At 37.3% G+C, this 11,420-nt stretch overlaps 2 protein-coding genes across 2 annotated transcripts in view; one reads left to right on the plus strand and one right to left on the minus strand.

Annotated features, from left to right (window-relative positions):
• LOC107102543 (potassium channel subfamily K member 5-like) overlaps positions 1 to 4,842 on the plus strand; it is a 6,437-nt gene extending 1,595 nt beyond the window's left edge. The window contains exons 2-5 of the mRNA XM_015401906.1: positions 828 to 939; positions 2,437 to 2,603; positions 2,871 to 3,039; positions 3,110 to 4,842. Coding sequence (XP_015257392.1) covers positions 828 to 939; positions 2,437 to 2,603; positions 2,871 to 3,039; positions 3,110 to 3,831 — 1,170 coding nt within the window. The 3' untranslated portion in view covers positions 3,832 to 4,842. The remainder of the gene's footprint in view (positions 1 to 827; positions 940 to 2,436; positions 2,604 to 2,870; positions 3,040 to 3,109) is intronic.
• Positions 4,843 to 4,885: 43 nt separating this feature from the next.
• Positions 4,886 to 11,420, minus strand: part of LOC107102544 (serum paraoxonase/arylesterase 2-like) — a 9,559-nt gene continuing 3,024 nt past the window's right edge. The window contains exons 5-9 of the mRNA XM_015401907.1: positions 6,789 to 6,912; positions 6,501 to 6,701; positions 5,994 to 6,075; positions 5,577 to 5,705; positions 4,886 to 5,444 (exon numbers count right to left, since the gene is read on the minus strand). Of these exons, the coding sequence (XP_015257393.1) occupies positions 5,283 to 5,444; positions 5,577 to 5,705; positions 5,994 to 6,075; positions 6,501 to 6,701; positions 6,789 to 6,912 (698 nt within the window). The 3' untranslated portion in view covers positions 4,886 to 5,282. The remainder of the gene's footprint in view (positions 5,445 to 5,576; positions 5,706 to 5,993; positions 6,076 to 6,500; positions 6,702 to 6,788; positions 6,913 to 11,420) is intronic.

The following is an 11,420-nucleotide window of genomic DNA, read 5'->3' on the forward strand; positions in this document are numbered from 1 at the left end:
AGTAGAAAATGAAGGCTAATCATGTTTTGGTTGTACTATTCCTTTAAACTGTTCATAATTGATTCTTTATGGTACACCAGCATTCATAACATGTAGGCGAATCAATGTCCTCCAGACATCTGCGGTTATATTTTTTATATTTATATTTTTTATATTTATATCTTTTAAAAACAAAGCGGAGTGTGTATGATGTCATCAGCGCGCCGGACTGGAGTCCTAACAGGCAGCCCGGGCCACAGGCAGCTCTGCTCTAGCCCTTCCATTCATTCGGCGAGCTAATCTGAATCGTTCAATTCCATTTAGAGAGCGAGATCATCTGTGGTAGTAGCACTAGACATCTTCCAGGCATGTGAGTAAAACTAGCAGCAGTTCAGCGGACAGGATGAATGAACGGTAGCCGGCGGGCGCGGATGACGTCATACACACTACGCTTTGTTTTTAAAAGATAGTGATTCGCCTACATGTTATGAATGCTGGCGTACCATAAAGAATAAATTATGAACAGTTTAGTTTTTGCCTTCAAGTCGTTTGCCCATACGAAGACATTATTTGGATATAACAAAACCGAATATCTTCAGAACAGCTCCAAAAGACACAAAACTCATATGGGTGAGTAGAACATGATGTAATAACGTTAAATCAAGGGCCCAATGTAAAATAATAAAACGGCATTCCCCTTTAAGAGGAATTTTTCACACCATTACATCTGTAATTGAGAAGGGGTCCTATCAGGTGTCATTAAAGGTCCCCTAAGAGGCTGGGGGCCCGTAAGCAACTGCTTACCGATATTTACGCCAATGATTCAATTTCATGTGTTAATCTCACAGATAGCGTCTGAGGCTGCAGGCCAAGGTGTGGCAATCACTGGAAACAACCGCCACAACACATGGGACTGGGGCAATTCTGTCATCTTTGCTGCCACCATCGTCACCACTATAGGTATTTATTACACCCATATGTTCCTACTGCTGTGTAACTAAGCTACTTTAACCATTTGGGTTAATAGAAATGCATTTATTTACCTGATTCTAAGAATATAATCTCTTTTGTAGGTTAGTTATTTTAGTTTGAATATAATTTAGCTGCAACTGATTATATAAGTCTATTTTTTAAAGGGCGGTTCTAGAAGGGGTTCTTCAGCCAGGGGCCCCTGTACTGAAAGCCTACCTGTAATAACTGTATAATGCTTTTGATTTGAGGAAGTGAGTTAGAGGATTTGTCAATCAAATTAGATGGTTTACATATAAAATATGAAACAAAAAGGCCACTATCTTATTTTTGACTGCATATATACAAATTTCTTCAATAGAAAGTCTGATTTACCTGCTTAAACTACGAGCAAATACGCTTATTTATGAAATGTACAATTTTTGATCAAATCAATTTCTTCTGATGATTATGTGCTGGGGGCACAATGGGTAGTACTCCTGCCTTGCAGCAAAAAGGTTGAGGGTTCAATTCCCGGCCTGGAGTCTTTCTACGTGGAGTTTGCATGTTATCCCTGAGCAGTTGTGGGTTCTCTCCGGGTACTCCGGCTTCCTCCCACAGTCCAAAAAAAACATGACTGTTTGGTTATTTGGCTTCTCTAAATTCTCCTTAGGTGTGAGTGTGTGTGTGAATGGTTGTTTGTCTCTGTGTTGCCCTGCGATGGACTGGTGACCTGTCCAGTGTTTACCCTGCGTCTCACCCGTAGAAAGCTGGAGATAGACACCAGCACCCCTTGTGACCCCACTTGGGATAAAGCATGTCAGAAAATGGATGGATGGATTTCGTGCTGACAGATAAGACTGTAACAGATTCATCCCTTTGACCAATTTAACGTTTTCCCCGTACAGTCCATTTAAAAACAATTTAGAAAATGCAGTCAGGTTTAAGCCTGGGTCAGCCTGTAGCCTTGGCACTGAATGACGTTTTTGTGTGTGTGAGTGGGCGTGTATTTCTTACGTTTTCCATAAAATACAGCACATCATGGAGACCAATGCCTGCACTACATGAATACAAATGCTTTTTTAGGGTTAGGTGTAAAGTTTAGTACTAAGGTGTAAATTCAGTTAAGGTTGGGATTAGGGTTAGTTATGAAGGGTTCCGGTTAGGTTTTAGAAATGAATGGAATTCAATGTATTCCTCACAAGTCAGTACAGAGAAATCTGATTTAATGTGTGAATTATTATTATATTCTGCTCCCTCATGAAAAAAAAACAAAAAACACACTTGCCCCACCCTGGTTCCCTTGCATATTTGAACTAGAACTGCGAGTGATGATGCTAAATTTGTAATTTGTAACTTCATCTATTGAACATCTCCAGCTACAAACTTTAATAACTTTAATAAATCTGGTTTCTACCTTATCTGTACGTTCATAAACAGTTTGTAAACTATACTGAAGGTATCCTCTCTGCTCTGCTTTATTCTTTTTTTTATTTTTTTAATCTTAAGGTTATGGTAATGTTGCTCCCAAGACAGAAGGTGGTCGCGTGTTCTGCATCCTGTATGGCTTGTGCGGGATCCCTCTCTGCCTGGTGTGGATAAGTACACTGGGCTCCTTCTTTGGAGACCGAGCCAAACGGCTGTCTGGGATTCTCATAAAAAAGGGTGTTTCAGTGGTAAGGCATGCAGCTGATTCTCAGTGGGATTTGATTCTGGACTTTGACTAGACCATATATCTGCATAAATGCACTTTGATCAAAATAATTCCTTTACAGCTCCCGATCCTTACATTTAAACCATGTACTTATCTTTTGTGAAATTGTTTATATAGTATATAGTTTTCAGAGAAAAGAGGAAGTAAAGTGAAATCCTTTTGTGCACAAACATGACAAAGCTGAATATAAAACGTTGTTACTATATTTTTTCTGTACTGTCTTTAACAGAAAAAAGTCCAGCTGACATGTACGGCCATATTCCTCCTATGGGGTTTGCTGGTGCATTTGGTTATCCCTCCAATTGTTTTCATGTTTATGGAAGAATGGAGCTATCTGGAAGGGATCTATTTCTCTTTCATCACACTCACAACCGTTGGTTTTGGAGATTATGTGGCAGGTGAGACTTTTGGTATGAATGTGAAATTTGAAAAGAATTGGACTTCTAACAGCTCATTGCCTCATTTCAGGTGTAAATCCTGATATCGAGTATCCCAAACTCTACAGAGTCTTAGCAGAGGTATGGATGTACATGGGACTGGCATGGCTGTCCTTGTTCTTCAGCTGGAATGTCCACATGGTTGTGGAAGCTCATAAAGTGTTCAAGAAGAAACGGATGCACAGGAACAGGAACAGAATTTTGTACGAGCAGGAACCAGACTCTGAAGAGGAGAAGCAACGTCAAGAAGTGAAGCGGACTGTTGTCGACATCTTCGACTTTCTCTCAGAGAAGGACGAGGACTACAGCACAGTGATCAAAGAGATTGGAATCAAAGAAAAGAGGAAAAAAATCCCGGAAAACATAATCATAAACCGCTCCAAGAGTTGCAGTGACATCTTGGGCAATAGCATTCGGACCTTGGAGCACTCGCCGCGGCACAAGCGGCACATCAGTTTAAGTGATGTGTTTGCGAATGCCATGGTGGACCAAAAAGAACAGGAGGAAGAGAACCTTACAAGGCAGGGAAATATCAAAGAGCCCACATCAGAAGTATGGGAGAAAATAAACCACAAGGAGGACAACAAAGATGGTTCCTCTGAGTCTGTAAATGATGGGATCACCTTCACGGCACCTGACAGAAATGTTGCAGAAGAGGAGAATGTGCAGCATCCTGAGGGTGGGGAGACCCGATTTACAATATCTAAGGTAGCAGAAATCGATCTGGAATTAGAACTTGATGAAAAAGGATGAAAGATTCTTAAAAAAAACAAGACATTTTTAGTCTTATTTGTCTTTGTCGTCACAAACCCATCATGAAATCAGCATCACTAGTTTCTCAACATTTATTAATCACCTTCATAATTAGGCCCGAGTAGCGAAGCGCTGCGAGAGCCTATTGTATCTGTTAGGTTTCTTATTATTATTTTAACTTGTCCTTTAATTTTGCTTGGTCCTGGTGTGGGGAAATATTTGAGACTTTTTTCCAACTTTGTTCACTTCGTGGCCCAATTAAGTCTTTGTTAAAGTAGACATGTTTTTTTTTTATTTGGTTTACTTTGGTAGATCTCAGGACAGTAAATTCCCACAGAATAAAGATAGCTGATTTTGTTCTAACCTTACAATTATTTTAACTGTAACGACAAATGAAATCTGTTATATAAGCACAACTCAGATATAATCAGTTGTTTTTTATAATTGAAAACATTTTTTTTTTTTTTTTTTACAAAATAACAGTTTAGGCCCTGATATAACCAAAATGTTTCAAATTCCTGTCAGTAAATACTATTGGAAACAATGTAAAAGATTCCTGGGTCTGTCTGTATCGGTAGAACATTTTTGGAGTGTGCTACAGGGCAGTTTGGCCTTAATTAAATCAGCTTTTTAACAAATAATACTCTCACGACTTGACAAATAGCGACAGTGTAAACCTACACTACATGAAGATTGCTATAAAGCACAGCATGTGAACATTTCATTTGTGGAAAAAAAAAATTTCAAACAATAGCAGTGTTACAGTAAGACTTGTATTTTAACCAGTCTCAGCTATAGAACCACAGGTCCAGGTAAACCTGGATCCAAACTCCAGAAAATTGTAGTTTATAATTTTATGAGTGAGAATTAAGTCAGTAAGAAACAAATACTGATACAGAAAAACACTGAAACAAAGATGAAGCCTAATGATCACTGCCCAAATGCATTTTCCTATTACTGAAGCATAATTAGATTGCTGTTTTTTTTTTTGGTTTTGTTTTTTGCATGGAAAAGAAGAAAAAAAAATGCATTCAACACTCCAAACAAAGTAGAAACCTGGATGTTTATATAAGAACCTGTACAATTCTTGGAGAAAATCCACAATGAATACAAAGTTGTCTTTTTCTTGCTTTTAGACCTCATTGGCATTGCTTGTTGTGTGAAAGAAGAAAAAAAAACAATTTAAAAATTAGTAAAAGTCTGAAATTATCAAATTTTGTCTCTGTTGGGTGCATAAAAAACGTCTCAGCATAACTGTATTAATAACTGACTTGCACAATTTTAGGACTAATACAGTGCCACCAAAAACATGTTTTAAACTGTGTCAAGCTGTTCTGTAGGTGTAAATACCAGGAAAAACAAGCTGCGATGTTATTCGATCCTCCTGAAACTGTTTCCTTGTTACATCAGGGATCTGCCTTACTGGTATAATATTTGAATGTGTTAATAGTTTATTTTAAATCACAATACAGGGCTTTGTGAAAAGCTGTGCCAATGAGCAGCTTTCCCTCGTAGGGAGCGGCGACAGTTGAGCCCATCAGCTCATGGCCGTTGTCTCCATACTCCAGGGTCACCACTGGCTTATCTGAGAGGATGTTCTTGACTTTGATGATCTGCAGGAAAGGTTTATATTTAATAACAGTTAAACTAAGGTTGAATATAAAAACAAGCAAACAATAGTAGGTAAACTAATAAGAGTTGAATATAAAATCAAGCAAACAATAGTAGTAAAAATATAAAAAGACCTCAGAGCCAGGTGGATCTTTAAGATCAAAGTTGGACAACTTAGTGGCATCTGGATGGCAGCCCAGCCAGACGTCCCCTGTCATGTGATCTACCTCGATGTTATCACAAAGTGTTCCAACCGGGACAGACTGTGCAGAAGAAACACGCACAAGGTACACCAGATACGATCAGTATGAGCTCTGCAAAAACTCATATCACAGCATTTCAAGCTATTGTTTTCAATTTGAAAAGCAACAAATAGGAAACAAAAAAAAAAGTTGCATGTTTTTTTTCTTTTTTTAGATAAAAATCAAGAAAGATTGTTCAAGTTACCGATTTCTGGTGCAAACTGAAAACTAAAATACCAGGAGCAGTTAGAAACGCTCTGTTGAAAAGCAGAAGTATCCAGATCCCTACCAACAACAGAAAACATTTACCTTAACAAAGACCAACTGTTCTCCGTCTAGTCGCTCAAAAACATCCACAGCATGGTCCAGCATATTGGAAACATAAATATACCTATTGGGGGAAAAAGAAAATGGATCTGTCAAATTATTTCAGCATTAACGGCTGTAAAGTTATTTAAACATACACAAAAAAATGTTTTAAATAAGTTTGGTTTAAAAGGTCATACTTTTAATAAAAACATAGTATTATAGAATCGTTATTCTAATTGTTGGAGGCCATTATAAATGCAAACTAGACTTCCTTAACTTCAGTGTAGGTAAAGTCACAGGCTGATGATCAATGCCAGCCTGCAAAGCTCCATTTGATTCATAGGTATGGAGACCTGACCAGGAACTGAAAGTGCAATACTGTTCAGTTAAATGACATGCCTTTCAGTAGGAGAAATTTTTTTTTTTTTAAGTAATTAACTGAGGTGCAATTTTAAAGGAAAGTGTGTACATAGGTGCTGAAAAGGGTGAAAGGAGGCTGAAAATAACCTTTTGTCTTGAGATATATTTATCCCATTTGCAGACTGCATGCTACCAGCTGCCTCCCTCACTTCACCAGGACTGAAGTACACAACGTTACACAAGGGAAGACCCAGGACGAAGATCAGCAGCTGAATTGCACCATAATCAGTATAACGATCGTTTGTGGCGTAGAAATGCTCTGGTCCAACGGCAACAATGTCATTCACACTGAAACAAAGACAAGCAGAAAAAAAGATTGATATTTGAAAATATAGCTCTTGGTAAACCAGGATTTACTGAAGAAAGCATAAATACCTGTGCAGTAAAGGGTGTGTAACAGTTTTTAAGTGCACAAGTTCGTCTTCCTCAATGAAACGAAAGATCTCTACCTGGCTTTTGCGCTGAGGGTGATTGACAACAAACAGATATACAGAGTCATCTGTAAAGAAAAGGTTTTCCTTCATTATTCTGTGTGATGAAGAGCATTTTTGTTGCTGACACTACAGCTTAAATTTTTTTTTCTCTTATTTTCAAGATATAAGTTTAGCTTGATCTGTCAGAACAGTTTGAGACAATTTTACATTTTTTCAATTTTCCAATAATCCTCAATTCACCAGGTCAGGCTGTAGCCCTTATATCCTTTTCTTCATTGATATCCACAAACAAAGCATTTTATATCCACGAACTTAACAATGGTAGATACATTTATTTATTCCTTTTTTGCAGGGAAGTACTTTTATAAATTATGGGAATATTTTTTCATTTAGATGCTATCAGGCAATCACATTACACAGCAAAATCAAATGTGTTACATTTCCAGTTTTTTTTTTTTTTATATATATGTTGAAAGTACAGTGGTAATGCAAAACTTGTTTAGTCTAATTCAACCAACCTGTAAAGAAAGGAGTTCGGAGGAGGAAGAAGGATGCTTCGTATTGTAATTCACTTAGCATAGGAGCCTTCTGCCATTTCTATCTGCTGCATAGGAGGTATGCTGTTGCCTACAATTTTATGCACGACAGGCACAGCCTACCTCATACAGTTGAACAAAAACACATTATTTCTTAACGTGCATTCTATTGGATACATCTTCATATGTTGAGGGTTTATAATGAAGAGCTTCAGCTGTTCACTACATTTGTGTGACTTTTGTTTTAGTACTTCTTTTCCAGAAGGCCTTAGTCCCTATTTAAAGGTATAGAGGACAATCTTTTATTTCTGGGTGGATCATCAAAATAAGTGGTCATCCTAATTGTCAATCATTCTGGTGATATGTTTACGTAAGGCCATCCTACGTGCTCGTTCAGTCAGCTATCTTTTACTGCGCATGCTTTCAGGCATATACGTGTGATGAGCTACGGTTTGAGACAGTCATTGAGTCCACTATATAGTCCCCGCTCTATATAGTGATTGAGGGAAGAGAACAGCAACTTTTAAGCAGAGCGTGCATGAGGAGTGTGGTTGGAAAATTTAGATTTCTCTTATTTCATATTAAAAAAAAAATAAATCCCTGAATTTTGGAACTGTAACTATACAGTCGTAAGTCTACATTATTACTGCTGCTTACCTTTACCAAGGCTACACTTTAAAAAAATGTCTTGAGAGCTGTACTGATATTTCTTTTTCCCTAGCTGATTTTTTTTTTTTGTATACACTTGTGTGTACATAATGACAAATAAAGTCTGTCTAAGTCTAAACTTTATATATTAATTTATCCTTTTTAGTCACTATAAAAGCTTCCACTCAGTCTTTTTCCAATGCAAGGCAACACATGTTAGGTTTCTGTTTTCTTTTATATTTTTCTTTTGAGTATCCAGTTTTGCTTTTCTCCTCGTTTCTTAGTTTTTATGGTTTAATTCTTAGTTTATTGTGTTCTTTGTTTTTTTCTTAGTTACTGTCCTAGTCTTGGTTCTGTTGTATTTTATCTTAAGTGTTCAGTTTTGCTTTGCTCCTTGTTTTCTAGTGTTAGTGGTTTTATTTTTATTTTGCTGTGTTCTCTAGTTTATTCCTAGTTACTGTTTCAGTCTTGGTTATGTTATGTTTTCTTTTGAGTGTTTAGTTTTACTTTTCTCAATCTTTTATAGTCTTAGTGGTTTAATTATTATTTTGTCGTATTTTCTAGTTATTGTCAATCTTCCAGGTTTTTCATTTGTTGCCCTCTGCTGCGCTCTTGTGTTCTCCTTTTTCCCTAGCTGATGTTTTGTTTCTTCTTCTGTGCTCACCTGTTTCCTATCTGCTCATTAGCCCTCTCTTTGTCTCTGTCTCCTTTAAAAGCTCTTTCTGTTCACTTCCTCTTTGCTGGGTCCTCGTCTAACCTCATCAGTCTTCCTCCTACTCGTCTCCTAGGTTTTTGGTAACGTTTGACTTATGTTTTCATGGTTTTTTTTAGATCTTTGAATTTTTGGACTCCTGGTTTCTCGTTTGTTTTTTGGACTTTGTTTTCATTTGGATTTTGGATTCCTGTTGCCTGCGGTTTTGGACTTTGTTTCAGTACTCATCATTAAATCTACTAAAAATTCACCTCTGCCTGCCTGCCTCTGCTTTTGGGTCCTCAATCCACAAACAAATCCTGACAACACAATTCCCTTGCATGAGTGTGTTTGTAGACCAGACATAGCTTCTTCCGAAAACAAGCCCGATTCTTTCTCAAGGATTATTCATAACACGTTTCTGTTTAACCAAAGTATCTGTGATTTGTTTTGACGTTGACTATTTTCCATTATTGTATAGTACCATTGTAAGTAAAGGGAATGCACTCTGCCCAGGCAGAATAGGGCTGAATATGTGTATTATATTATAAGTGCTGGCTGAGTGAAATCCATCGATCTCCGTTTATTTAACTGGGGTGAACGATTGAATACTTTTTTCACTCTACAGGAGAAATGGGCTCGTGCATATGCTCTTGCACGCAGATTTGGAGAGGGAAGGGTCTTTTAAAAAATTCAAGAAATTCCTACACAATACCTTTAAAATTAATTATATATTTATTCCTATTGTGTAATAACGTCCTGAAGGCTGAAGGTCGTCTGGATTCAGCACATCGGTCAGGAGTTCCTTTCCTCCTGACATTACTGTTTTTAGTAAAAGGTGAAGGAATGGGAGCTACAAATGCTCATTTCAGAAGAAGGGATTGTTTCTAACCTGCTTTTCCCCCTCTATACTTTCGCTTAAGTTTTACAGTGCCACTCACTTGACGTTTCATAGGTATTACAATGCATATTAAGGCACACCTGCACATCTTTCAGCTGCTAAGACTTTTTCTGAATCACCTTTGGACTCTACGTCTGAAGGTTTTGTGTTTTTTCAGCTAATACAAAATAACATTTAGCTTTTTGAGGAAATATGTATCCTTACTCAGACACACGCCCCGGTTACAAGTCATCCTCTCTTCCTCTACCTGCACAGAACCAGCTTTCAGTGCTTCAACAAGGCTATGCTAGGTTAAGCTTGCTGCCACCCAGTGGCGACTCCAGAAACGTTTCATCGGGGTGGCCAGATGGGGCCACTAAAAATCTGGGGTTGGCACACTGAAACTTAAAGCCATAATTTCAGGGTTTTAATCTATTGTGGTAAACCCAGGACTGCCAACGTTTCACCAAACCTTGAGTGAGATTTTCAGAGAATTAAACTGAAACAAAGTGGCAAAACGCCGAATTTTTTAAAGCGCAGTAAATGTTAATAAATAAAAAGAAGTGATCCGTAGTTATGAGGAACATTTTCACACAATATACATTATTTTCTATATTCTGGTGACTTTTAGAGAACTGAACTAAAAGTATGGGCCCAACTAAAATACTTGCATCTACTGTAAACTAACAATTTCACAACTGTATTTATAAATAATTCTATGCAGCTCAAGTAAAATAAACAATGCGAAACAAATGAGTTATTACTGGATTACTGGCACTAATACAGGAACCATGCAAAATACACTGTGTATGAATATTTGGAAATAGGCTAAGGATTAAAAATCATAACTTATATTATTACATTTTTACAATTGACAATTCAGACCTTCTAGGAGGCTGAAGATTCTATAAAAACTCACCATGACACAAGACAGCATTTCTGTGGATGTTTAATTTTGGTAGATGTGAAGTTTTTAAACATATTTAATGGACCTAAATACATCCCTCTGGTTCCTCCTCTATGAATCCTGGATAACTGAGTTGTTCTGCACATCCTATCTGAATGTGGTTGGTCTTTTCTTGAGTGGCTGATCTTTTGACAAATACAATGCAATGGTTCTTTTCTGTTGTGGATCTCCTATGGGTTTGTGAGGCATATCTGAAAGCTTTAAGAAGTTAGTTTAATTTATTGTTGGTTTAATTAGTCCTACAATCCAACGGGAGATTATGCAACTAGACTGAGCAATAATTATTTTACTTGTGAGCAAAACATGGACTAAATCTGGGACTAAATCATGAGGCTAAATTAGAGGAAACAAGGATTAAAGCTTGATAAAAAAAAAAAACAGGTCTAGATGAAGAGAAAACAAACCATTTGATCTGATCCTACACTCAGTTTCCATATTGATTATTTAAGCCAGCTGCTGTATAGTTTATTCATATTTACTCAAGTACATTGCTTCATTACTTTACAAAGTGAATGATCTTAGTCCAATAAGATAAGATTCAAGTGGCATAGTAATAAATGCTAGGAAATTCCGGTCTTTTTTCAATATCTGGCTTAGGTCCAGCAATGAATAGGTGGGCTGGTGCTAAATTACAGACTCGATATGAACCTGGCCTGTCCCCGTATGTGAGCACTAAGGTTGTTATGAAAATGTGGACTGGATTTTTATCAACATTGTATTTTTATATATAAATAACTGGAATGGAGTTGAGTTTTAATGTCCGTCATCTTTTTGCGTGGAAAAATGGAGATAAGGAGTGAGCGCGTGAGAAGACACTGAGATGTGTGAGTCTCAACCCAATGGGTGAGAGT

The sequence above is a fragment of the Cyprinodon variegatus genome, unplaced genomic scaffold (assembly GCF_000732505.1).
Source record: "Cyprinodon variegatus isolate N-32 unplaced genomic scaffold, C_variegatus-1.0 Scaffold1271, whole genome shotgun sequence".
Taxonomy (NCBI): Eukaryota; Metazoa; Chordata; class Actinopteri; order Cyprinodontiformes; family Cyprinodontidae; genus Cyprinodon; species Cyprinodon variegatus.